Below are 27357 nucleotides of genomic sequence, written 5' to 3' on the forward strand. Positions count from 1 at the left end.
GGGTTCACTCTGTGTTCCTGTGTTTTCCCAAATGTCTTTAGTGCGGTTGGCATCAGGGCTCTGTGCAGGACACTCACTTTACCCTGAACACACCATATCTTCATGGAGCCCGCATTGTGCTCACTGTGCTTTCATGCTAGAACAGGTTTAAGCCACTTAGTTTCAGTGAACAGAAACTGAAATACAACAGCATACAAAGACATTTTATACAATCATGTGCTTCCAACTTCATGGAGAAGATCTATATAAGGGGTTAAATGGTCACCGTATACCAGGGTTCCTTAAATCTTGCCCTGGAGGGGCCAATACACTGCACTTTTTAGCTCCAACCCTGATCAAACACCTCTAGCTGTGATTTTCTAAGGATCCTGAAGACACTGATTAACATTCTCTTCAACTCATATTCATTGACTGGATAATTCAGCCAAGGAAAATTCTCACTTTTTTTTCCACCTTTCATCCTAGATTATGATTCCTTCAGAATTACTCACACCCATCCCAAATGAATAAACCCTATATAACATGAGCACCTAATGAAATTACTGTTTTTTTTCCCCAAGTATAATTATGTTCAGGTGTGCTTTTCTGCACAGTATTTTCCTCAGAAAATCCTCAGTTCAAAGACCTGCCATCTAACATGTCCATGATTGGAGATATTTGTAAAAGATTTTAAGAATAGCAAACATTAAAAAATCATACTTTCAGACTTTCTGTTTCAAGTCTTGTCCAAAACTCAAGGTCTGTTTTCCACCCATATTTTCTGTCTTAATTAGGTTTGTGGTTACAGTGCTTGATATTATCCATTTAATAATCTCTATCATCAGGTAAAGTATTCAGATTGTTTTGAACTGTTAGGTATTTAGGCGTGACGACAAGTCATCTGTCAACAGGACCTTTGTGTGAGTGTAAATAAGATTAGCAAAGATACCAAGAAATGGTTAGAGGAAGTGTCTGCGAGCGAGCGGGCCTGAGTGTGTTCTTTCTTCTGAAGTGAAAGAAGTAAGATACGGATTAATTCACACCACTCCAAACAATAACCTCTCTTTATTCATACACTTTCCTGGAATGACGGAAAGGTTGCACACACAAACCACACGGAAGTTTTTGGGGTTTTTTTACCCATCAAGAAATAAAGTCGTTCTTTATTTATATCAAAACCTTCTTAGTGTTATTTGAACACAGAAGGTCAGAGAAATCGGCAGTTTCCTCTTCGCTGAAGATGTGAAACACACATTTCACCACACGCTCCATCGCGCTCACATGGTTTCACCTCCTGCACGCTGCTGTAAAAAATAGGAACGAAAAGAATTTCCCCATATTTTGCAATTTGGGTGAAATAAAGCGAAGAAAACGTAGAAAAAAGCAGAACTACACTTTGAACCCTGGTGTGTGGTGAACATTTGATGAAGACGGAGATGTTTGTGCACACATGGCCACCTTTCATCGTGATTAGCATGAAGCAGGAATTAAGTATTTTATTGTGGTTTATTTCTGCATATTTTCATGGTTTAATCTTCTAAACTTCTAGTAAAGGGTCTACACTTGGCTTCCATGTTGTTTATTTATTCATAATTGACAAATTTCCTTAAATAAACCTTAGCATAAACCTCCATGTCGCTACTCGATCGCTATGGGAACCACGATCTGTACTGCGCATGTGCAGAAATGCGTCTTTTCTGAACGCTTAAATATGGCAGGTATTTATAATACTGTTATAATACGACTAATAATATAATGTCATAACGTGTTTCTGCACATGCGCAGAACAAAGATAAGGATCGAGTAGTGTCAGTTCTAATACTACTAATAATATAATGTGTTGTTGGCAGCAAACTGAACCTAAGTTTCTGCACATGCGCAGTACAAACCGTGTAGTAACACTCCCTATACATCACAATAATTCAAATCTGAATTTCAAATCTCGCTAACGTCTTAAACCAACAACGTGATTGGCTCTTTTTACAAAAAGGGGCGGGGATTATATAATACAGCCCCACCCCCCTGCAATTCTTTTTTTTTTTTTTTGTTATAAATAAAAACCTATCACGGATAACATGATGCGCATTAAATATTTATTATCACTCAAAACAAAGTTGTAACAAAGCTCAGACAAAAAACATTTGTTCGTCCAGATATTTCAAATGACCAGGCTATTAATTAACACCTGTGGTTTGTTCTATGGAACAGTGTAGGTAATAAAAATATACAATACTTTGTGATAATGTAATATACACTGACAGAATGATTACACATCAGCAAGCACATACATATCAGATTATTAATGGGCTTTCTTCATCCCCGATTTCAGCCCTTTTGGTGATTTTACTCTTCATACACACCTTCGGAATGAGCTAAAATAATATAATAAAAATCATCCAGTAGAACATGAGTACACAGGGGTTTTTTTTCCAGTGAACAATAATACTTAAATATACAATGTACAACTGAGTGCAAAAATCTTTACCTCCTTGGTTTCGGGATAGAAAAACAAACAGTTTACTAAAGAAAAACAGACAGAAATCAGACTTTTCCAAAATCACAGGAAATGATAATAGGATAGTCTGTTATCTGTATTAAAAGTCTCAAAACTTCTCTTATTTGGCTCATTAAAGTGTTTATGATTGATAAAAACGTTCCAACGGCGTCAAAGACTGGAGCAGTTTAGTCTCACAAAACATCTAAAGGCGAAGGAAATAAAAGTAGACAGGATTCAGAACCATTATCTCATGATCCTATACACGCTTGGTTCATGTTGTGACTTGGTATATCTGTAAAGATCCTAACTTTATCCTAATTAAATGTCTTCTCATGATTTTGAAGAAAAGGGTGCACAAACTTTTGCACTCAGCCGTACAAAGCTATATGTAGAAATCTTCTTCATAGTGCAATAGAAGCAGAATGATCAGTGTGTGTGTGTAACCACCTTCTTGTAAAATATCTCGCAAACACTTGTAAAATAAACAGTAACTTGACACAAAGACTGTAAAACGTCTCTTTAAACGTCATTCATGTGATTCTGAAGGTAGGTGTGTGTGTGTGTGTGTGTGTACTCCTGTTTCGTTTGTACAGTCGCTACTCAGTCCTCTCTCTCAGCATGGCAGCTGAATTAGAATCCTTACAATGGAGGGATTTGGCCATTCATTGTTCGTCGGCAGTCACAGATACAGGATTGACGTAAGATGCAGCCTCGAGGTCGTCTGTTCTCTTCCTGCGCATCTCTGGAGGAGGGCGTGGCGGGGGGTTCTGAGGGGGCTGCTTGATGCTAGGAGCGACACGTTTGGTGGGTTCCGCCTTCGGCAAAATGGGTTCCCACTGTTCGCCATGAATGGCAGCCTGTTAAGGGACAGCAAAGTTGTCTTTATTTGTCGCATATACATTACAGCACAGTGAAATTCTTTCTTCACATATCCCATCCTGGGGGGTTGGTGTCAGAGCACAGGGTCAGCCATCATACAGTGCCCTGGAGCAGGGTGGGTTAAGGGCCTTGCTTAAGTGTCCCAATAGTGGCAGCTTGGTGGAGCTGGGGCTTGAACCCCAATCTTCTGGTCAACAACCCAGAGCCTTAACCACTTGAGCCACCAAGACGGACTCAGCTCAGTGTCCAGACGGACATTAGTAAAAAAAAATATTGTTACTGAATTCAGGGTTGGTTTAGTGAACCGTTTAATCACAAGGTTGTGAATCCCTTTTCTTCCAAGTGGTCACTGCTAGGTCCTTGGGCAGTTATTTGTCACATACACAGTACAACATGCATTGGAATATATTCTTAATTTTTTGACTGTCTGTGTATAGAATAGCACTATAATAAAATTAGACTAGCATTAAACTAGTGATCGGAAGGTTGTGAGTTTGAATCCCAGGTCCACCAAGCTGCCACTGCTGGGCCCTTGAGTAAGGCCCTTAACCCTCAATTAATCAGTGGTATAAAAAAATTGATAAAAATGTTGTTAAGGGTGTCTGACAAATGCCAGAAATGTAACTTAAATGAAATTACTTAACTATACAAAGTGGTAAAAAGTATGACTATTATGAATAAAGTGCAGATGTGTGCATCTGTAATGTATGCTGTGTTTAATCCCTTCGAGGTCGAGTTTGTGTTACATAGACAAGTCCAGAAAAGCCCAAGTTCTGACTAAGGCCCTGAATAGCCTTCAGGAAGAAGCTCCTCCTTATTCTCTCTCTCTCTCTCTCTCTCTCTCTCTCTCTCTCTCTCTCTCTGTTTGCCTTCAGGGCACTTTTTAACCCTTATCTGCTTAGTAAATAAATAAATACCTGGCTACGTTTGCTTGTCTGCCAAATACATAACCTGGATTTTAAAGCCATTAAATTCCTTCTGCTTATTTGTTAGAGATCACTGATGTTGCATCATGGTGTAAAGGTTTACTAAATCTAAATGAGATGCCAAAAAAAAAGCATGTCATTTGTGTCCACGGTGAAATGTTTGTCACGGATTCGCTTACGGTTACACAACCCTTCTGTCACTGTCCAGACAGATCCAGCACTACAAAATCATCTCCATTTTTAGATTCTGGTCACCATGTTGTTGTAATTCATCTGATTTTTCTCAGTTTCACTCATTCTGTCAGACTACACTTATTCAGGAAATGAATTGTATTAATTCTGGGTCACACTTATAACAGTCACTATTTCTCCTCAGTGGTTCTGTACAGGCTCACAGATTAAATGGCTCACCTAATGCTGCCTTTATTAATCTTTATTAGCTATCTCAAAGGTTTCATATAAGATCTCATTTATTCTGCCTCAGTGTCTATTCACATGAAATACACTGTTAGGAAATATCAGTGTTAAGGAATAGGGGAAATTTAACTTGCTGTTTTCAACCTTTTTATTAGTGGTTAGCACTGTAAGAAGGTCCTGGGTTCGAATCCTGGGTTCGAACAGGCAGGGGCCTTTCTGTGTGGAGTTTGCATGTTCTCCCCGTGTCTGTGTGGGTTTACTCCGGGTACTCCGGTTTCCTCACACAGTCCCAAAAGATGTACATTAGGTTGATTGGTAATTCTAAATTGCCTGTGAGTGTGTGTGGTTGTCTGTCTATATGTGTGGCCCTGTGATGGACTGGTGACCTGTCCAGGGTGTACCCCTGCCTTTTGCCCAGTGTGTGCTGGGACAGGCTCCAGCAGATCCCCGTGACCCTAATTAAGAATAGATGGAAAAAGAGAAGGTCTATTAGGAGTTTTACCATGTGGCAAAGATAGATAGATAGATAGATAGATAGATAGATAGATAGATAGATAGATAGATAGATAGATAGATAGATAGATAGATAGATAGATAGATAGAAAGCCCACAGTGTCACAACATCAGGGTAGGAATCATTAAATTCAATTAAAATCTATATTATATGATATATGACAGGTTTTTACTATTACACTGAGGGATTTTTAATGCAGTCTTTTCCGCAAGTTTCTTTTAAAAAATTAAGATTTGCAGTCAGTTATTTATGTTTGTTAACATAAAAAAATGAGAGCATGTCCTGTGACATTTTCTGAGGAAAGATGAGTGAGACGGATGAGTGAGGAACAGGAAATTGCATAAAATTCTCCCACACCATCCAGTTCATCAAAACTGGGTGAGGATATAAAGTCACTTCCCTGTCATGAGGGATATCTGTAACATTACACGTACTTACAGTGTAAACCTTTTTAAAGAAAAAAAAAGAAAATCACTCATGTGTAATTGAACTGTTGAACCAATTTCCTGTTTTGTTTTATTCCTACCAACCTACTTGTGCCATGTTGCTGTTTAAGGAACTAACAGAAAAAAAAGTGTAGAGTACTAGATATACATGCATTTTAATCTGGATTGTTTTATTTTAAATCAATGTTAATCATGGTCAGAACACACAAACCCCGGGACAAACCATGTGACTGTAATAAGCGTGTTATAAACCTTCCAGAAAAAACCTAAATGAGAATCATGCATATCTATTGCATCATACACAGACATATAAAGAAGAAGAGGAAGAAGAAGAAGAAGAAGAAGAAGAATTAATTTTTTAGTTTGCAGTGTAGGTTGATTATTTAAGACTAGAGAATTATGGGGGATCTGTACTGTAGCACTGTGAGGCAAAATGTCTGCACTTGATATTGAAGTGTAAATGACAGGTGTGTGCGTGTGTGTGTGTACGTGTGTGTGGGCGGGTGAATGATTCTATTTACATGACTTAAGGAAACCTGTGAATCATTTCTTTATTCCAGTTTCCTTCTTTCGCACTCAGGTGCATTTTATTACCCCCGTCTATTCCCGTAAGGCACATTATCCTACAATCAACAAGATTAGGCTGAGATTTAATGACAAACAGAACAGTTACTTACCGACAGGTAGATGAGGCTGGCTATGCCGAGACACACGCAGCCTAGAACCGTAGCGAGCATGAAACCTCCAGGGACACTGAGCCTAAAAATAAACCAAAAAATACAAAGATGTGACACTGGCAGAACAGAAAGCTTCACCGGGTGTGAACGACATTTAGAGGAAGTGTAATGAAGACACGTACACCTCTGTCTATCCACTCAGACAATGTTTGTCTTTGGTGCACTAAAAGAATGCAGTCAGTGCAGGATTTTACTTACGCCGCATGAAGGATCGCTCTAACGTAGTAATTTCGAGTCAGGGGCCCGAAAGCCTTTACACATACCGTGAAGCAATACTGACCGCTGGGGAAAGAGAGATAACATGTCTAAATAACTTCCACTTCCCCATGACAACACACAGCTATACTTTTTCTACACTAGTAATAAAACACACGTAGCAGAATACACAGAATTAAAGGGGGGAATCTTTCTCTCAAATCTTCTTGCATTTCAATAATCTGTCTCGGATTCAGAGACACACAAACAAAAACCATGCACCTGAAAAGTGGACGAAAAGAGGCTGAAATAAAAAGGATTCACACATATTTATAACAACCAGCACGTGAACAAAGAGGGAAGTAGAATTTACACAAATCACATTATATGACAGTTTCATTTTCATTTTTAAACTTTATGAATTGCCAAATCACGGAAGATTTCTAAACGCAAACTTTTAACAAGCATCCGAAATCCTTTCACTTACGTTCTCTCAACACTGGTTCCTTTGGCTCTCCTGCTCCGTGGATACTCCAGCAGGCACACGAACACACCGGCAGCTCTGCACCTCAGTTAAGGGAAACTCAACATCATACATACACATGTTTCAGCAGATAAGCTTAATTACTCAGGAATAACAAAGAAATTCGTTAGAAAGGTGTGGAGTTACAACAGTGTATGAAGGAATGTAGGCCTGAGTATCGATGCACTGGCAGACAAGTGCACAACACCACTTAAAGCACATTGTGAAAAGCTTCGAGATTGTGAAAAATAGCACTTCTGTTCATTGATAACATTTCAATCAATAGTAAATGCTTTCTATACAGATGACTCTTTCGTATATGTGTTCTGAGCTGTCTTTATGATTCCGTAGAATCATTTGAGTTGCATCCAGAAACATGTAGACTACAACTTCCCCCATTTCATTAGCTAATAAGCAATATTAATTAGAATATTTGGTTATAGTGAAATTGTGTGTGTGGGGAGGGGGACATGGTTGTGATTTAAAAAAAAAAATTCTGTGAGTCGACACTTTAAAAAAAGAGTCGTTTGAAAGAATCGATTCGAACATGAATCTTATCAGCATACACGTTGTGAACACAGATGATTTCTTTATACACAAATTGCAGATTTAATGAAAGGATACATCCCATATGCGGCGAACTCCCAGTCTCTGAATTGACCTGCCACTCCTACGATGCCACCGGTTAGGTAAACTGAAACAGGGAAGTTGGACAGAACAACATTTATTACCTCCAGTACTTCCTCATAAATTCAGAAGATAAGAGATGCTTATCATTAACCTGAAATACTGTGTTTTTTTCCCCGCACAGTCCACCTTTACCTGTACACAGGTGAATTTACCGGAGATGTTTTCCACCTTCATTTCCACTACAATGAAAACTTTACTCCGGTATCCACACACACACACACACACACACACATGCTACTTGATTCAATTTTCCTGATCTACAGATTTACAGCAGAAATCCCGGAGTGGACATGATGTCCAGTTTGCGGAAAGCTCGCCTTACAGTGTCCAGCATGACACACAAGACGTTAAAGAAAGGGAGTTTGTTTGTACTGAAGAATGTAGAAAGTTTTGTGTACTCACTGAGTCCAGCCGCCAGGGCTTGTTCATTAGCCCACATTGCCCACTCGATCTTTCCCATGGTCACTTTTTTTAAAAGCCGAGATGTGCCGCTTCTTCTCGCTTTCTACCCCCAGATTAAACACGCACCTATATACTGTTATTAAAAAGAACAAAGGTGGGCGTGGCCGGAGCACTCAAGCCCCGCCCTCGCGGTTGCGTCACGTCCTCGGTTCTTGCCTGAAGCGAGAAAGTTATTTCAGTGTGTTCCTCTGACAGGAAGATTTTATCTCTCTCTGTTATGTCTCACTGACAGTTCATAACAGGTCATATACTCCCCGTTATAGCACCCAATGAGACATATTTTGAGATTAAACTTAAGGGAAGGAGGCACAGATTTTTTTCGAACACAGAAAGCATTCAATTCAATTCAATTCAGTTCAATTCCATTTGTATAGCGCTTTTAACAGTGGACATTGTGTCAAAAGCAGCTTCACAGAACATGAGAAACAAAAAACAGTCCTAGATGTTAGACAAAATCATTCCTAGTGAGTGAGCCTGAGGCGACGGTGGCGAGGAAAAACTCCCTTAGATGGTATGAGGAAGAAACCTCGAGAGGAACCACTCTAAAGGGAACCTCATCCTCATTTGGGTGAGACCAGAGAGTGTGATTATAAACAATTATAAACACCGGGGGGTTGTGAGTATAAATGATTATAAACACGGGGGGGGTGTGTGTGTGTGTGATATGAACAATGTCCTTCTGCAGTTATGTACGCAGTGTGATGCAGATACAGCACATGTAGACTGTTAGTGTGTGTATTAATTAGGAGGTTGTTGTCGTCCTCAAAGTCCACATAGGGTCAGCATCGTTGCTTTGATATACCTGAATCCTCACGAAGCAGATCCCATTAGGAGCTGGTCCATCTCTGGATGCCTCAGGATCCTCCCACGGTTGACCTCTGTCTACTGGAGCTGGCACTATCTCCAGATGCCTCGGGATGGGTAGAAAAAGGAATGGGTGGAAAGGAATTAGCATAGGTGGCGTTCATGATATTAGCAGCACTAGATGATAATGCGCATTTGATCAGATGTACTGGAGCACGAGGTTATGGGATGTGTTAAATGTATGCTTGGCTAAAGAGATATAGAGCCTTTAATCTACATTTGAACTGGGAGACTGTGTCTGAGCCCCGAACACTGTCAGGAAGACTATTCCAAAGTTTAGGAGCTAAATACGAAAACGCTCTACCCCCTTTTGCAGACTTTGATATTCTGGGGAGAATATCAGAAGTCTGGAGTTTTGCGATCTTAAAGAGTGTGGTGGATTGTAGCGTGTCAGAAGACTGGTTAGATACGTGGGAGCTAAATTATTTAGAGCCTTGTATGTAAGTAGTGCTAGTTTATAATCAATTCTAAACTTAACTAAACAGTGCCGGGATGATAATATTGGGGCTATATCATCATATTTTCTTGATCTGGTAAGAACTCTGGCGGCTGCATTCTGGACTAACTGTAGCTTGTTTATTGACGATGCAGGACAACCAGCTAGTAATGCATTACAATAGTCCAGTCTGGAGGTCATGGATGCATGAACTAGTTTTTCTGCAGCAGATACAGAAGTAAAAGTAAAAGTAGTATCACATTAATCTGTCTGTCTGTCTGTCTGTCTATCTATCCATCCATCCATCTTTCAGCCTATTTATGTTTCTGTCTGCCTATGTATCCATCGATGTAAGCAACTAATCTATCTATCATTAGATTTTTGTTATCAGACTAGCAGTAACCAGTAGCAGATGATTTGACAAAGAAAGCAAGTACAAAATTGACCACAAAAAAGACACACACACACTCATGGCATCAATAAATGTATTTTCAAATAGAATTGTTTCAAAACTAGAAATAGACACTTAAGAAATCTACACAAAGACAATTGTAAATTCATGAAAATAGGAAAGATGGTAAAAATCCAGACACAGAAAATGTCTTCAAAATTGTAGTAAGTAAGTAATAATAATAATAATAATAATAATAATAATAATTTTTGGCTTAAATCTTGCTTTTTATTCTATGGGGAAGTGTGATATTCTGCGTTGAGGCGTTTAACACTCAGGTAGTTTTCTTGGGAAGTCCATCAGCACCTAACAAGTGAAGTGTTTGGTCATCTACTGCAGATGGACCAGGACCAACCTGGGGGAAAAAATATAATAAAAATAATACAAATGGCTATTTAGCGTTAAAGGTTTTGCATTTCATGTCCAGTGAGGTGCAACTGATACTCGGAAATCATTTATGTAACTCTGTAAATATGAATTTTTACTGATCCACTGATATATGAATGAACTTTAGAAACATTTTGATTTCAGTTCACCTCTCACCTGCGTAGAAATTTCTTGTGTCAGTCCCCTCCACACCTTATTTTGTGTAAACTTGTCTTTAAAAATAGATGAGTTGCCAAACATTTTGTTGTACATTACTGCCGTGTGTTATAATGCGTTTAGTTATATAAGTAGGTGAGACGACCTGGAAAACCCCTCCAGATTGTGAAACTTTTGACATTTTCTTTTATATAGCTCTGAAAACTACAAACTTTCCTGAAAGGTAAATATGTTCCTCTTCTGCTTCTGATCTCAACCACAGAAGAGAAAAGGTAGGAAATCTCATTTAAAACTTTTATTCCAATTCCAGTGTCAAAGACACCAGCTAAAAACAACCATTTATTAATATTCAATAATTAAATATACTAAATTTTTAATTTCTAATCATTTATACGGTTAAGATGGGAAATCAGATCATCAGCATAAATTAAAATTGTATTTTTCACATATGCAATCATACACAGTACGACATGCAGTGAAATGTTTTTTTATTTTTAAGACTGTCCTATAATGGAAATAAAAATGTAAAACTAGAATATAAAAAATCTAAGATATTAAATTTAAATTAAATGTAAAACTAGAATATAAAAATAAGAAATTCAATTTAAATTACATGTAAAACTAGAATACGAAAAATATAAAACTAAATTTAAATTAAATGTAAAACTAGAATATAAAATATAAGAAATTCAATTTAAATAAAATATAAAACTAGAATATAAAAATATGAGAAATACACTAGAAGAAAAAAAGAATCTAAAATAAAAAGAATACTCAAGTATATAAAGATTATAGGAATATAAAACACAATATAATTTAAAATAGACTATCAATTATGCAATATTAAAAAAAAAAAATCCCATATAAGTATCAGGTCATTTAATCATGGGGTAAAAATGGTGTTCTTCCTTATTGTGATGTTGACAAACCAGTTAAGTTTATCTGACAACTTGATTAACACATGACTGTGTTAGGAAATCGCATTTAGTCAGCAGGGGTTTAGTCATCAGCAGGTGTTTAGGCTGACTGTTTTTAATGCAATGTATTGATAGAGACTACAAAGAGTTTCTGTAAGTCTCTCTAAAGAAGACAGTTTGCTACATGCTGTACACCGATCAGGCATAACATTATGACCACCTGCCTAATATTGTGCCCTTTTGCTGTCAAAGCAGCCCTGACCCGTCGAGGCATGGACTCCACTAGATCCCTGAAGGTGTGCTGTGGTATCTGGCACCAAGATGTTAGCAGCAGATCCTTCAAGTGCTATAAGTTGCGAGGTGAGACCTCCATGGATCGGGCTTGTTTGTCCAGCACATCCCACAGATGCTCGACTGGATTGAGATCTGGGGAATTTTGAGGCTGAGTCAACACCTCAAACTGGTTGTTGTGGTCATCAAACATTCCTGGGTGGGATATATTAGGCAGCAAGTGAACATTTTGTCCTCAATGTGTTAGAAGCAGGAAAAATGGGCAAGTGTAAGGATTTGAGCGAGTTTGACGAAGGGACAAATTGTGATGTCTAGACCACTGGATCAGAGCATCTCCAAAACTGCAGCTCTTGTGGGGTGTTCCCGGTCTGCAGTGGTCAGTATCTATCGAAAGTGGTCCAAGGAAGGAACAGTGGTTAACCGGAGACGAGATCAGCTGATAATCGGGGTTATTCACTTTACCTGTCAGTGGTCATAATGTTATGGCTGATCGTTGTAAATTTAAGTGTAACAAAAATCTTAGAAAAGGTTAGATTAAGTTGTGAACCTAATAAAAAATAGCATTACCATGTCGTTTGGCTGTTTGCCAGAAATCTGTCACAGAAAGGCGTGGCTCTAACAAAGACAAACCTGTAAACTACGTTTTTATCAATCCGCCCTGATCGATCAATCCGCCTTGACGATCGTTTATCATCATACTGATGCAGAAATAAACATGGCTTTGTAAAGTTAGGCAGGAATCTGAGTCACGTACCTTCGTGTTGATGATGTAGCTGATGCCTCTTGGTGTAGGCTCCATGCTGATGGCTCTTATCAGCTCATCAGGCAGCGATGCGGAGAGCACAGAAAGTCCTTTCACGAACCTGCAGAGACGCATCATGCATTCATTTGGTGATGTTTCTGATCTCTGAAAAAGGTTGAACAGAATGGTGCTGATGGAAATACTGTGATGGCACTGACTCTCCGCCGTTGGATTCCGGAGGGAAGAAATGGCGAACGGTCTGAACAAATTCTGCCACGTGGTCCTGCAGGAGGTAGATGACTGCATTAGGGCCTGCATCGAAGGTATACGCTACCTGAAGGATTGAGAAGAGAGAAAAGACAAGTGTGTTTGTTTTCACACCTTTACACGACACATGAATGGAGAGATGATTGAAACAGGGTTAAAGTTCTCAGCAGAAATTCTCACGAAAAGCTCATTTTTAAAATTCTTTTCTCACACGTCGAGTGTCGAAAAGTCATTATGACAAACTACAGAAAAAAATCTTGTCTCTTCTCAAGATGATGGTTCTTGAAGAGATTTTTTAATTCCATTTAAAAATAAGAAAGCCGCAAAAAATCATATTTAGCAGTTTCTTTTATGTGCAGCTTTACCTTCAAGCTTTATTATTTTGCTTGTATTTTATAAAATACATTAAATGTGTCCTTCTTATCCTACTCATACCGATTAGTAGACAATAAATATCAATAATATTAATACAAATAATCAAAATAAAAACAGAACACAGCCGAGAACTATTTCTGACATACAATCAAGCTGCAGAAATTTTGGCACCCTTGGTAAAAGTGGGTTGAAAAAAAAAATACATGGGGAAAAAAAGAAATATTTATGGCTAACTAGCTTAATTTTCCACTGAAAATATGACGGAAATTGTGAACCTTGTGAGATAAACTGATTCCAGAAAAATAAAAATAAAGTATCAGAAAGAAATTCTGGTTATAATTATTGGCAAAAACATAAATAAAATAAAAATGAATAAATAAAATTCTTGCCTAGAAATTCTTATAAGGATAAATAAATAAATCATGATTGTTTTCATCCGTCTTTTCCAAGGATGCCAATAATTCTGGAGCTGACAGTAAAGAGCTACAGCTACAAGTTCCTGCATAAAAAACAGAAGTCTCCTCATCATGGCACCTGTTAGTGGGTGGGATATATTAGGCAGCAAGTCAACATTTTGTCCTCAAAGTTGATGTTAGAAGCAGGAAAAATGGACAAGCGTAAGGATTTGAGCGAGTTTGACAAAGGGCTAAATTGTGATGGCAAGACCACTGGATCAGAGCATCTCCAAAACTGCAGCTCTTGTGGGGTGTTCCCGGTCTGCAGTGGTCAGTATCTATCAAAAGTGGTCCAAGAAAGGGACAGTGGTGAACCGGCGACAGCGTCGTAGACGGCCAAGCACCTGACAGCACTACAAAAAGCCCAAGTTCAAAGTGTGTTAAAAAGAGAAGAAATTCAGTAGTAACCAGTTCATTCTCTGGCATCTGAGGACTGCGGTACTCACTCTAGTCTCTCTGTAATGCTGATTGTAGCGATGCACCAGGTTGATGACTCTGCGGGAAATGTCATTGAGGTAGAATATGGGTGGGAAAGTGTCCAGGCAGGTGGCGTGAAACTGGTTGCTGTCTTTCATGGTGAGTTCGGCGAACGTCGCAAAGTCTTGTCCCTGAATGGCCCTGATCATGTCGTCCATCCGAGCGGGAACCACGTGGTCCGCACGGTGCTGGGTCAGACAGGGAGAATTTCACAGGATCTCAGTTTCTATTGCCACAAAAGTAGACGAGTTTTTTAATGTTTAGGGTCTCTACCTTCAGCAGTTCGCTGGTCTGCACGCTGGTCTGCATGCCCGAAGTGCTTCCCACAGGCTTCCGATCTGCGCTGACCTGCGAGGACACGGGAAATAAATTCACTTCTTTAAGAGCAAGAATTCTGATCACTGGTATGCATTTAAATAGAACCATTTTAAAGAAAATATCAATAAAATGAAATAAAATAAATTGGTAAAACTTTAGAAATTTTTTTTTAGTTTATAAATAAATAAAAAAATAATGTTAACAATTATTCTACATATAATATATACATAATACTGCATCTACTATATGAAAATGTATTATTATAATGTATCATATAACATTATAAACTAATAAAAAAATTTATTAAATTAAATTAAAAAAATTAAAACTGATTCCATTTAAATGTATTTTTTTTAATTGTATATTTTTATTTACATTTATTCACCAACCACAAATATATTTTTTTTTTTTCATTTTAGTTGCTGAATATTAATTCATCACTGATTATTTATTGACATATATTTTTATTTAACGAAAACATATTTATATTAGAGACTGTGTTCAGCTCCTTGAGATCTGACGTAACCGGGGTTAAAATAAGTGTCTTTTTAATTATAAAAACAGAAAAGTGATTGAATTCCAGTCACATGACTTCCTTCCCCAATGTATTATTGAGCATATAATGTGTGCGAAGTATTCAATAATTCAAGAAAGATATAGGCGGAGTCAATGCTGTGTTTATTCCTAAAGGAAACCGACAACAGAAAGAAAGACCTGAACGGAAAGATCCAGAGCGACTCACCACCAGGACGAGAACCCGGAGCTCCGGCCAGTGCGTCTCCGGTGCCACCTGCTCGGCCACGCTGTCTTTCCCATCTTTTCTTTCTCCCATCTTCCACTGCACAAATCCTCCGTACATGCTCCTGCAGGCGCTGCCCGAACCCTGGCGAGCCACCACCGACAGCTCAGCGTCCACACTGAACAAACGGGACAGCGAGTACACTGAGAAAGAGAGACCCAGACACATTAAAGACGTGTTATAAAGGCATAACAAGCATGTAATAAGCATGACATGTCACAGACTGATTCAGAATCAGATTCGGGTTTAATCAGCAGGTAAAAGATTAAATTTTGTCAAATCAGACTGAGACAGGAATTAGAATTAAGACGTAAAAGAAAAACAGAATAAAAATAAATCTCTCAATAATCACAATGACTACACACATCATCACATACAGTACTAAGATGTGACCTAGATATTTGATATGACCTAGATTTTTCTATTTAAAATTAAAAACATAAATAAAATTATAAATTCTAATTGAACGTATCTGATTTACAATTTTGTACTGAACCTTTAGAACTGTACATGACATTTTAACAGAATGTATAGAAATGATTAGGATTTATTATTTTTCTCTTTAATTTTCAAGAGAGATTTTTGTACGTTATAGGCTGTTTTTAATATTTTTTAATGCAACACTAAGCTAAAAAAAAAAAAAAAAATCTCTTATCCAATAATTAAATTTTATTCAGTGAAAAATAATTTAGATTTAATAATCTGAAAAAAATGCTCTATTAATTTGATGATAATAATAATAATAATAATACACATTTTATTACACATGTACAAGTGTTTATTGTGTAACAAAAGCATACTTAAGTAAAATGAACACAAGTTTTCCTACAGAATGTTTAAGGACAAAATGTTGTCCTAGATAAAAAAACTCTTTGTAATCGTCTTTGTTATGATAGTCACATGATTTTAAGTGTGTTCCTGATGTGCTGCTGCTGCTGCTGATGATGATGATGATGATGATGATGATGATAAACTCACCCAGGCATGCATATCCAGCTGCAGATGACGCCAGTCCAGCTGCTGTAGGGAAGTTATTCACAGAGCAGATATGCACCCGGTGAGAAAGCGTGATCTCAGCATTAGGATCTTCGTCATTCCGTCTTTTCCGCGCTAACCTCCGGACTGATTTGAGAAAAGAGAAAGAGAAAAAGGATAGGGTGAATCCTTTTACAAAAAAAGCTTGTCTGCACAAACTGTGTGTATTTCATGTGCAAGTTAAACATGAACATACTCTCACGAAGACATGACTGTAATCTCGGCTGGTTGATGTCTTCTTCTTTCCCGTTCAGCCAGATGCGGTCCTCCTGAAAGTTTCTGCTGCACGCAACTGTGGTGGTCGTTTTAAGCTGGAAAATCACCGGTGTGAAGGTAAGAACAGGATCAGTACTTAGAATTTTCATAGACTTTAGCTCCCTGCTTATGCTGCATTCATGAGCTTATCAAATAATAATATTCAGGTTGTCAGATAGTGAATTATTAAATACAAGTTCATGCTATTTGGACACTTACAATTGCAAGAACAAGTTTTTTTAGCTTTAAAATAGTGGTTAATTTACCAGGTTGTGTTATACACTCTTTTGCCAAAAGTTTTGGGACGTCTGCCTTTACATGCACATGAATGTAATATGGCGTTGCCCCGCCCTTTGCAGCTATAACAGCTTCAACTCTTCTGGGAAGGCTTTCCACAAGGTTTAGGAGAGTGTTTATGGGAATTTTTGACCATTCCTCTAGAAATGCATTTGTGAGGTCAGGCACTGATGTTGGATGAGAAGGCCTGGCTCACAGTCTCCACTCTAATTCATCCCAAGGTGTTCTATGGGGTTGAGGTCAGGACTCTGTGCAGGCCAGTCAAGTTCCTCCACACCAAACTCACTCATCCATGTCTTTATGGACCTTGCTTTGGTCACTGGTGTGCAGTCATGTTGGAACAGGAAGGGGTCATCCCCAAACTGTTCCCACAAAGAGCATGAAATTGTCCAAAATGTCTTGGTATGAAGCTGACGCATTAAGAGTTCCTTTCACTGGAACTAAGGGGCCGAGCCCAACCCCTGAATTCAATGATTTGGAGGGGTGTCCCAAAACTTTTGGCAATATAGTGTATGTCACACGTTGTCTATTATCCTGAGTTCAGTTATAAATACACCTTCAAAATAATTTTATTATTCATATTTCAGTAAGTGCTTTATCTTAGACATGACAGAAGTGAAGTATATCTGGAAAACCTGGGCATGTGGCCCTGTGGTTTTTGCTCCAGGGTAATGAATGCAATTTCCAATAAGGAACATTTTTACAGACAGGGGTTTGTGTTTTCCCTCACAGCTTCAGGATCCTCAGATCAATCCAGAGCTCAGGTTACTGACAGGGTTCACATGGGAATCCTGTGGCGTCTTGTTTTTCCCTGTGAATGTGTATGGATGGTGTTTTGCTATGGACTGACATCCCATTCAAAGATGTACACCTTGCGTGTCCTGGGATACCTCAAGACCAGGATAAAGCACTTGAACTTGAATGAAAGATGAAAACTGGTCACCGGATTCCACCAATGAAATGAGCCCTTATGGTCACGTGACTTAAGCATGAAAGAATAATAACCCGATAACGAGCTATGCACGATAATCAGGTTCATTATCAGCATGCAATCAATTAAGGCTCTTTAGTGGACATTGTCATATAAGTGAATGAACAGAAAACACTTTTTGTTTGTTTTTGTTTGTAAATATCGCTGAGGTCACCTTTAATGCAGTGGACAGGCTGTTTATCTCACCTGGTCCTGATGCAGAGTGACACTGAGTGAGGAGTTAATAGGAAGAATGAGCTCTTCATCTCGTTTCCCCCCTGTGTGTACAAAATAATAATAAGTGACACTTTATAGAACTGCAGATACACAACAAACACAAAGCACACACGAACATAACGCACACTTACAGTACTTAATGACAGCGATGTTTACCGGCGCCGTGCACGTGACCATCGACACATTTTGGCTGCTCGTCTCCGGCATATTTATCCTATTAAATTAAACCGTACAAATGTTTTATTAAACCTTCCCCAGCCTCAACAGACACATGTGAGCAAGAACTACTACACACTGACATTTAGGCAGCCATGACACGACACCGATGAATGTGATTGGTTAGAGCTCAGACACGAGCGTCAGCTCTCCACCAATCCAATCCTCCGTTGTAAGTCCTCTCCAGAAACCAGCCAATAGAAGAAGTCAGACCATCCTCGCGCGAAAGGAAGGCTTGACGTAACATGTCTAATCCCCGCCCTCTTACCCTCGATCAACTAGCCATTCAGAGCCCAATTCAAAACGGCTCCTTACACACTACAGAGTGCACTACTTAGGGTGCATAGGCTATAATTTAAGAGCATTCGTAGTGCACATATATAGTGAGGATTGAGTTATTTGATATGCGGCTCCTTTAAAAGGACATGAATGAGACCTAACGTACTTCGCTAAATCAATAAACTAGTCCTGAACTAAAAATATTTTTTTAAACGCTTGAATTTAATTATAAAAATAACTTTGTGCTAAATTTGTTAATTTACATTATAGAAATAGAGAGATCGTTTGTTTGTTTTAATTGAGAAAATTTAAAATATTTTTTTTTTTTCAGCATTCAAGGATTGTTACAAAATGACTGATTTTGTGAGGTCACTAAAAAAGACCACATGAATTTGGACCAGTCATGACCGACATGCAAATTATTAAAGGATGAGGATGTGCTTTACGGAAATATCAGAAATATTCTTAATGGGAGAACTCGAGTGTCCTGCACAGAGCCCTGACTCATCCCCACTGACTCATCCCCACTGACTCAACACCTCCGGGAAGAACTGAAACTGGAGTTTCCTCAACATCTCAAAATCCCTAGCTGAATGAATACAAAGCTACACTATATTGCAGTTTGGGGATGACCCCTTCCTGTTCCAACATGACTGTACACCAGTGACCAAAGCAAGGTCCATAAAGACATGGATGAGTGAATTTGGTGTGGAGGAACTTGACTGGCCTGCACAGAGTCCTGACCTCAACCCCATAGAACACCTTTGGGATGAATTAGAGTGGAGACTGTGAGCCAGGCCAAAATTATGCTGTCTGCCTTTACATGCACATGAATGTAATATGGAGTTGCCCCGCCCTTTGCAGCTTCAACTCTTCTGGGAAGGCTTTCCACAAGGTTTAGGAGTGTGTTTATGGGAATTTTTGACCGTTCCTCTAGAAGCGCATTTGTGAGGTCAGGCCCTGATGATGGATGAGAAGGTCTGACTCACAGTCTCTTGCTTTGTGCACTGGTGTGCAGTCATGTTGGAACAGGAAGGGGTCGTTCCCAAACTGTACCCACAAAGTTGGGAGCATGAAATTGTCCAAAATGTCTTGGTATGAAGCTGAAGCATTAAGAGTTCCTTTCACTGGAACTAAGAGGCCGAGCCCAACCCCTGAACTCAGTGTTTTGTTGGGGTGTCCCAAAACTTTTGGCAATACAGCGTATATTATGCACACTCTTTCTCTCTCTCCACTTCATGCACATGTACAAGATAACAGTAAGAGTCTGAGCTTGTAGATAAGGCTTTTTTTTTATTATTGTGTAAACAGTTAAACAAGGGATCCACAAATTTTGATGAAGAAAAAACAATATTCCCAGAGCAGTCTATAGAAATTATGCTGTAAATTGTTTTTTTTTGTGTGAAAGCGTGTGATAGAATAGAAACAACATGGGAAACAACTTGAGAGGTTCTTGTGTGCCTGAAGGGACAGAAGTCTTTCCCCCACCCCAGGATGCTCTCCACAGATGGGGCCCTTCGGTCAGATGCTGGTGCTTGTCGAGATCCGGGGTAGCGTCTCACGCTCGCGTCTCGCTCGTGTCTCACCAGCACGCCGACGGGAGCGGACAGTCTCGTTAATAATCGTCGTCTTCATCCGAGTCCATCACTCGCCGCCTGTTAAACTGGAGGAGAGGAGAGCAGAGCGAGTGTTATAGAAAGCTGATGGAGAGAAAAGTGTGCTATTTTTCCTCCTATTCTGGACTTCAGTTGTTCATTACCTTGACCGTTGTTTTCTTCTCTGTTTGTTGACTGACTTTTTCCAGGATGTCTATTAACCCCGACTCTGAGATCTAACCAGAGGAGAAGACCCGTTCATCATCCAGCAGAAATAAAGCATCTCAAATACGCAGAAAAGGGGCGAGTAATCCTTCTGTTCTTCTTCCTTTCTTTTAACTTCCTGCATACCTTTATTTTTTCATACTTTCACTGCTTCCTTTTTCCCTCTTTCTTGCTTTTTTACTTCGACTCTTAAAATATTCTTTCCTTCTTTTCTTCATGATTTTCTTCCTGTCCTTTTTTCCTCCATCCTTCCTGTATTATTTCTATTTTTTCCTCTTCCTCGCTTTTCCTTTTACTCTTTCTTTCCATTTTCTTTAATTTCCTGTCTTGCTTGCATCTTTTCTTTCTTTTTGATTCTGCTATACACTTTTCTTTCCCTATTTTCAATTTCTTACTATGCTGTCTTTCTATTTTTCTTTAGTTTTTTTTTTTATTTTTGGTGGTAGGTATTACTCCATTCATTCATTCATTCATTCATTCATTCACCTTCTTTCTTTTTTCTTTCCCTCATTTATTAACTTATTCCTTTTCTTTCATTCATTTATTCCCTTTCTTTTATTCAATTCTTTATTTTATTCCATTCTTTCTTTCATTCCCTTTTTACTTTAATTCTTTATTCATTCCCTTTCTTTTTCTTTCTTTCCCTTCATTTCATTCACTATTCATTTATTTATTTTTTCCTTCATTCTTTCCATTTTTCTTTCTTTCTTTCATTCCCCTTTTCTTTCTTTCTTTTATCCCTTTTTTCCTTATTCATTCTTTCCCTTTCTTTTTACTTTCCTTCCCCTTTACCTCTTTTTCTCCTTTCTTTTCTTCCTTTTCTCTTGCTTTCTTTTTCTCTCACTGTCTTTCTCACTTATTCTATTTTTTGACTCTTACACTTTTCTACCATCTGTTACTTCATTCCTTTCTTCTCTTCTCTTTCTGGCTCTGTTTGTCTTCATTTCTTTATCATCAGGAGCAGTTTGCTGTCTTGAACCCTTTCCCCTGCACGCGCACACACACGCACGCACACACACACGCACGCGCACACACACGCACGCACACACACACGCACGCGCACGCACACACACACGCAAACACACACGCACGCACGCACACACGCACGCAAACACACACATGCAAACACGCACACACACGCGCACGCACACACGCAAACACGCACACACACACGCACGCAAACACACACACACGCACGCACACGCACGCAAACACACACACACGCACACACGCAAACACACACGCACGCACACAAACACACACGCACGCACACACGCACGCGCACACACACGCACGCGCACGCACACACACACGCACGCACGCACACACACACGCACACACACGCAAACACACACGCACGCACACACACACGCACGCACACACACACGCACGCACACACACACGCACACACGCGCACACGCACACACACAGTGCTGCTGTTTCTCACTCACCTTCCCCCCGAGCTGACCGAACTGAGCCATCTGTATCAGATAATTCTCCACGGCTTTCGCTTTGTCCGGCTTGACCAGTGCCAGGTTACTCACTGAAAGAACACAGAAACATGATGGTCAGCTTCACGCCACCTGCTGGAGCTAAGAGGGACACCAGGGCAGACAGTCAGAGTGCACACACACACACACACACACACACACACACTCACAAACTCACATCTGGCGCGGGCCGACTGATCCAACACCTGAGCCAGTATGGTGTTCCTCATATCCGTTTCTCTGTGAAGAGGAAGTAAGGATTCAGAAATCAGTAAGAGGTCATGACCTTTCCTTTCAGATACCACACTTCCTTTTCATAGCATTCAGTTTATTTCACTTCAATATAAATCTCATGCAAGAGCAAGAAGCATTTTAAAATATTAATGACGGTGTTTAGGTTTCTGACCTAAACATTCTTCATATAATCATCCTTATTCTTTCTTTCTTTTATTTATCCATTCCCTCTCTTTCTTTCATTGATTCCAGTTCTTCCTTCCTATTTTCCCTTTCATTCATTCTTTTTTTATTCATTCACCCTTTTTTTATTCATTCTCTCTGTTTCATTACTTCCTTCTCTTTTTATTAATTCCCTCTCTTTTATTCATTCCCTCACTTTCTTTCGTTCCCTTTCATTCATGCATTGTTTTTTCTTCATCATGCATTCTTTTATTCATCCATCTCCTCTCTTTTTTCATTGATTCCAGTTCTTTCTTTCTTTCTTTCTCTCTTTCATTCATTCCTTTTCTTTGTTTCTTTCCTTGAATTTGTACAAATTCTTCTTATAATCATCATTATTAGGACTCAATGACTCAGTTATGCGCTTTACTATATTTTACTTCTTTGGTGCAAACTGTCCATCTATCTCCACACACACACACACACACACACACACACACACACTCCTGGCATGTGGCAGACTCCTTTATTACAATTTATCTCATGTTATACAACTCAGCAGTTGAATGGAGGCAGCTTGGAGCTGGGATTCGAACTCACTACATTCTGAACAGACGTCAAACGACTTCCCCATAAGCCCCCCCCCCAACACACACACACAATTATTGAGTTAATGGAGTTTGTGTACTCATGTACCTCTGCTTGGCTTCCTGCTGTCCTTGATCACTGGAGGAGTTCTGCAATGTAAAAAAAACAAAACAAAACAGGGTTTATTATTTAAAGAAAATAAAAATCCAGCAGTTCAGGCATTTCAGACAGATTTAAATAAATCTAAAAATCTTTTTTATTTATATATAAACACAGAATGAGGGATTCTCGTTTCAGCTCGGGTCTTGTTTTGCTGAAATGGGTTAGCATTTAGATTCATCTGGGCATCGTGTACATGCAACAACAACACAGCAATACAAAACCTGCATCTATTCATGCGCTGTTTTAAAGGAAAGCTCTCCTCTAAGACATGATCCTGGGGCGAATCTGTTAGTTGGTGCTGGATTTTGGGTTTCAGAAGAGCGTGCAGGAGTCCTAATGCTGCGTCTGACTACTCGGAAATCCCTACCTGCATCCGGGAAAACCCCCTCACATCAGAATTCCTACTCAGGATCCACAGTAAACTAAGTACTTTTTATCTTTAAATACGTTATGCTGAATATATACGCAGACGTATCGGCTTGTTTAAACGTTGACTAATCCGTCAGAGAGAAAGATAGCACTCATCACGCTTAGCTAGCTAGCTGTTGCTAACAAAGGATAAACACGGAGGCGTGTGAAAATGACTGAGGCTGAATGCGGCATTGCACCATAATGTAGAAATGAAGAAAACCAAACTGGGAAAATAATTAATTAATTAATTAATAATTGAATGAATAAATAAATAAATATAAAATAAAATAAAAAAATAAAATAAAAATTCCAAAAATAAAATAAAAAAAAATCTTGGGTGCAGTTGAAGATTAAATTTTTTTTTTTTTTTTTTTTAAATACATATTCCTGTGTTTTGAGTCATGTGCCACAAATATTTCCATGTCACTTGTAAAAACACAACAGTTCAAATGTTGCATCTTTAATACATTGTTCTTCCAGCAGCAAAACAGCTGGGCTTGAAAATCAGCCGTTATATAAACATTTAGAAGAATCCACCTAATAACTAGCATCATGTATTTACTGATCAGTGAATAAGTCAACATGCGACGTGTCCTAACCCTCCAGCTCACGTGTGTCAGCGTGACGCTTCACACCAGTCACCTGAAAGGCAGGTAACAGCAGAGACTACAGCAGTGAGTGAGGCCAGTGAACAGCCTATAAGATGAATGCTGGGGATTAAAAGAAAACATATATTTAATGGAATTATTAATATTAATAAATGGTGCATAAGTATTCACCCCCGCTGCCTAAAATCACTTGGACACACATTTTGACAGAAGCATTAGAAAAGCGTATAGGAGCAAGTTAATTGCTCTACATTTCCCTCTAGTGGACGAACAGAGTAAGGCATTTTTTTTGGAGCTCTTCCACTTCTATGAGATGATTTTATTACAGAACATGGATTAGAAACAGCAAAGTTAATGGAACAAAAACCATTAGGACTGGGCGATAATTATATCAAATACCTTTCAGTTACAGTCTCTATAAACCACTACATCGTGTTAAATGGGGTGTATTCAGGGTCGTCACAGTAGCCTGTTTCTCAATGATCATGCTGCCGTTTCCTGTCCTGATTTCATCTTCATCATTAACACATTTGAAAAAAGTCATTTTAAAGAGTGTATTTGGCCCGGACATGGCTTAACAGCTACAGAAGCCAGTAGTCACGTGAGGGGGTTTTCAAGATCACTTATGTTTGGTGGAAATGTTTGGCCTGAGCAGTGGGATGAGAGGATGGTGAAGAACTCTCTAACATTTCCATGATTTGAACAGTTCATTGTAAATAGTTTTAGTTAAATTTTGTAGGATTTAGCTCTGGATTTAGTAACAGCCTCATAAATTAAAAATATCTGCATCACAAATCAATAAGTAACATGTAAATATACGAGTATGAATAGCTTATTTCACAAGCTTTTCTTTCCAAAAACGAGCCCTGAGAAGAGTTCATGTTAGGCATTGCTCGGGTCTGGTGATTTTGTCCTTATCGCCCAGCCCTGTTCCTCACCACATGAGAAGGTTTAAGACGCCCGGTGGACTAAAAGCTCCTTTAAAACAGCTGAAAAAAAGCTTTTTCATTCCTCAGCTTTTTAAAAATGCCTACGCAGCACACGAGAGAGCTTACCGACTCCATCGGGTTCCACACTACACCCTGAGGAGGAAAGCTGACATTCATTTACTGCACTTTTTGGGATGGTTATAGACTCCAAGACTTTATACATCAGAAACAGAAATATTGTGAACAAATGAAAATGAGTAGCAAGTTCACCTCATATTTTTTTTACTCAAAGAAAAAGGACCACAGATCAGTAGATAGGCTGTATTGCCAAAAGTTCTGGGACACCCCTCCATATCGACGAATTCAGGTGTTGTTTTTCAGGGGTTGGGCTTGGCCCCTTAGTTCCAGTGAAAAGAACTCTTAATGCTTCAGCTTCATACCAAGACGTTTTGGACAATTTCATGCTTTGTGGGAACAGTTTGGGGATGACCCCTTCCTGTTCCAACATGACTGTAGACTAGGATGAAGCTGAAGCATTAAGAGTTCCTTTCACTGGAACTATGGGGTCCGAGCCCAACCCCTGAAAAACAATGATTTTGGAGGGGTGTCCCAAAACTTTTGGCAATATAGTGTATTATTTGGTGGTAGATCAGATCACCGGAGGGTCACTGACACAGTTGTGTGTGTGGTGGAGATATGAGGGTGTCACACATGAACATTGATGGTTTGCATACCTATCAAGTGAACAACAACGCACTGAAATAAATGTAAGGAATTTTAGGAAAACAATCAACAACAGGATGTTATGTTGCGTCCTGACATAAAGCAGAATTACTAAATCCACCCTGAGGTTAATTATTTTCTTTTCTTTTTACATTATAGAATAATTCCATTAAAAAAAAAATTAATAAACGACTTAGGTCGTGGTACAGATGAACAAAACGTTTTTAAGACTTTTTCCTCTGCTGCTAAACTTTATATACATCTTCACCCAAATAAACGACTCCTTACATTAAACTCGCGCGTTGCTATGGAAACCATAAAGTATCACAAGCTAAATGGAAAAAATGCCAAATGAGACTGTGTGGCTAAAGAAAATATATCGTAATACAAAAAGTATGATATTTATGACAAATAAAAATAATAACGCTAACTCCGTACAGAAAACTGTTTTTGTTGCTATGGAAACGATATAGCTGAGCACGAGCGCATTAACACAATCCTGTTGAAACGAATGGAAAGCCTTCTGACCAATCAGAATCGAGAATTCAGCAGCAGAGTGGCACAACGCCATGTCAATCACGCTGCCTTCTCTTTCAACAACCTGCTAACTTTGGTACTATAAAAGCTTTCTTTCCACTGATGAACAGGTTTTAGCAGATATGACAAACTGTACACGTGCAGAATTCCCGTTATGTGAGAAAATTCGGGAATATCTGAAAAATATCCAGAAATCACGACCTGAAAGTGTGCACGCGCTGGCTTTTTCACTACATTATAGTGGGGGTTATATATATATATTTTAAAATCTATTACCAGCTAACATCAACATATATCTGAAAAACACCTGATCTCATTAACGGCAAACTAGTTACTGGATTATCTGTTAGTTGTGCTAAAAACTAGTTTTCTCAGCTTGCTAAGGGCTAAGCAACGCCCCTCTTTCTGAACTGCAAGCTAGGAGGATATTAGCTAAGCTAGCTGAAGTTTGCTAACTAGCATCTACCTTACAGTACTAAATACGAGACAAAGCTATAAGTAATCGATTAATCCAAGAAACAGGAGCTAAATTATACGTATATCTGGAATGATATTTAGTCTAGTAGTTAGTTTTGTATAATTTGGCCTAAAATGTGCGTCTCTATATATGGTGGAAACTGACTGTCATGCTGGTTCATCAGTTTGTCACTTACCCCATGTTTTGCCTGCAGTTCTGCCATTCGCTGCCGCCTGATAGCCTCCAATTCCTCATCAGCCATTTTCTAAGAATGTGAATTTTACTTTTTAAGTGCCAAATATAAGAGCTATAAGGCCCAGAATGAGCACAAATGATGGGCAATGCCAAGAGAGAGAAGCCAGCCAGGCTAAACTAATCACACCCAGAGCAACCCAGGCTAGAATAATCACAGAAGCTACCCAGGATAAAACAATCCCACACAGAGCAATCGAGCAGTCACGATAACAACGGTTCCTTTTGCAGAAAAAAACATGGTTTTGTTTTATTATACAGATTTTATGCAGCGAAAAAGTATTAATTTACGATCATTCATGAAGATCGAAATGGAATACTGATTTTAATAACACTTAAAGGGAAAAACTTGCTAAGAAGCTCAAAAAGGGCATTAGAACGAGCATATTCGTTGCATCATGATTATTTGCGTATATTAAAGTGTATTACATAAAGATGGAAGAAATTTGCACACACTTGGAACAGAAAAGAGTTGTATAAGAATATAAAGTATGC

At 38.9% G+C, this 27357-nt stretch overlaps 3 protein-coding genes across 5 annotated transcripts; all 3 read right to left on the reverse strand.

Annotated features, from left to right (window-relative positions):
- Positions 1-2055: 2055 nt before the first annotated feature.
- Positions 2056-8365, reverse strand: LOC131351941 (cytochrome b-245 light chain). Of its 2 annotated transcripts, XM_058387689.1 has the most exons (6): positions 8206-8365; positions 7738-7807; positions 7078-7152; positions 6594-6677; positions 6336-6417; positions 2056-3333 (listed from the first exon to the last, which is right to left on the reverse strand). In XM_058387689.1, exons 1-6 carry the CDS (start codon positions 8261-8263, stop codon positions 3139-3141), a joined length of 564 nt encoding a protein of 187 aa, XP_058243672.1. In that variant the 5' UTR covers positions 8264-8365; the 3' UTR covers positions 2056-3138. The 2 variants fall into 2 exon arrangements, with proteins under 2 accessions (XP_058243672.1, XP_058243673.1); XM_058387690.1 differs by lacking the exon at positions 6594-6677.
- Positions 8366-10065: 1700 nt separating this feature from the next.
- mvda (mevalonate (diphospho) decarboxylase a) lies at positions 10066-19623 on the reverse strand. Of its 2 annotated transcripts, XM_058387676.1 has the most exons (10): positions 18126-18944; positions 17965-18035; positions 16432-16546; positions 16179-16322; positions 15144-15343; positions 14357-14431; positions 14053-14271; positions 12728-12843; positions 12522-12630; positions 10066-10371 (listed from the first exon to the last, which is right to left on the reverse strand). In XM_058387676.1, the coding sequence occupies exons 1-10, from the start codon at positions 18199-18201 to the stop codon at positions 10291-10293; spliced, it is 1206 nt and encodes a 401-aa protein (XP_058243659.1). In that variant the 5' UTR covers positions 18202-18944; the 3' UTR covers positions 10066-10290. The 2 variants fall into 2 exon arrangements, with proteins under 2 accessions (XP_058243659.1, XP_058243660.1); XM_058387677.1 differs by lacking the exons at positions 10066-10371; positions 12522-12630; positions 12728-12843 and adding an exon at positions 12857-13959 and having other exon boundaries at positions 18126-19623.
- A 139-nt stretch (positions 19624-19762) lies between these two features.
- Positions 19763-26996, reverse strand: pdcd5 (programmed cell death 5). Its single transcript, XM_058387699.1, has 6 exons — positions 26807-26996; positions 22892-22932; positions 21978-22039; positions 21761-21852; positions 20249-20320; positions 19763-20152 (listed from the first exon to the last, which is right to left on the reverse strand). Exons 1-6 carry the CDS (start codon positions 26870-26872, stop codon positions 20105-20107), a joined length of 381 nt encoding a protein of 126 aa, XP_058243682.1. The 5' UTR covers positions 26873-26996; the 3' UTR covers positions 19763-20104.
- Between the last annotated feature and the right edge of the window lie 361 nt (positions 26997-27357).

Source organism: Hemibagrus wyckioides, linkage group LG04, assembly GCF_019097595.1.
Source record: "Hemibagrus wyckioides isolate EC202008001 linkage group LG04, SWU_Hwy_1.0, whole genome shotgun sequence".
NCBI lineage: Eukaryota > Metazoa > Chordata > Actinopteri > Siluriformes > Bagridae > Hemibagrus > Hemibagrus wyckioides.

Bases quoted from the DNA above. Each gene is read 5' to 3' on its own strand.
- LOC131351941 (XM_058387689.1), bottom strand. From the start codon at position 8,263: ATGGGAAAGATCGAGTGGGCAATGTGGGCTAATGAACAAGCCCTGGCG. The intron at 6,678-7,077 runs GTAAGTGAAAGG...CTCTTTCCCCAG, and splicing joins GGAACCAGTGTTGAGAGAAC to CGGTCAGTATTGCTTCACGG. The intron at 6,418-6,593 runs GTAAGTAAAATC...GTTTATTTTTAG, and splicing joins AGAGCGATCCTTCATGCGGC to GCTCAGTGTCCCTGGAGGTT.
- mvda (XM_058387676.1), bottom strand. From the start codon at position 18,201: ATGCCGGAGACGAGCAGCCAAAATGTGTCGATGGTCACGTGCACGGCG. The intron at 18,036-18,125 runs GTAAGTGTGCGT...TTGTACACACAG, and splicing joins CATCGCTGTCATTAAGTACT to GGGGGAAACGAGATGAAGAG. The intron at 10,372-12,521 runs GTACGTGACTCA...TTTTTCCCCCAG, and splicing joins GCTACATCATCAACACGAAG to GTTGGTCCTGGTCCATCTGC.
- pdcd5 (XM_058387699.1), bottom strand. From the start codon at position 26,872: ATGGCTGATGAGGAATTGGAGGCTATCAGGCGGCAGCGAATGGCAGAA. The intron at 22,933-26,806 runs GTAAGTGACAAA...TTTACATTGCAG, and splicing joins AACTGCAGGCAAAACATGGG to AACTCCTCCAGTGATCAAGG. The intron at 21,853-21,977 runs GTGAGTTTGTGA...GTGTTCTTTCAG, and splicing joins TCAGTCGGCCCGCGCCAGAT to TGAGTAACCTGGCACTGGTC.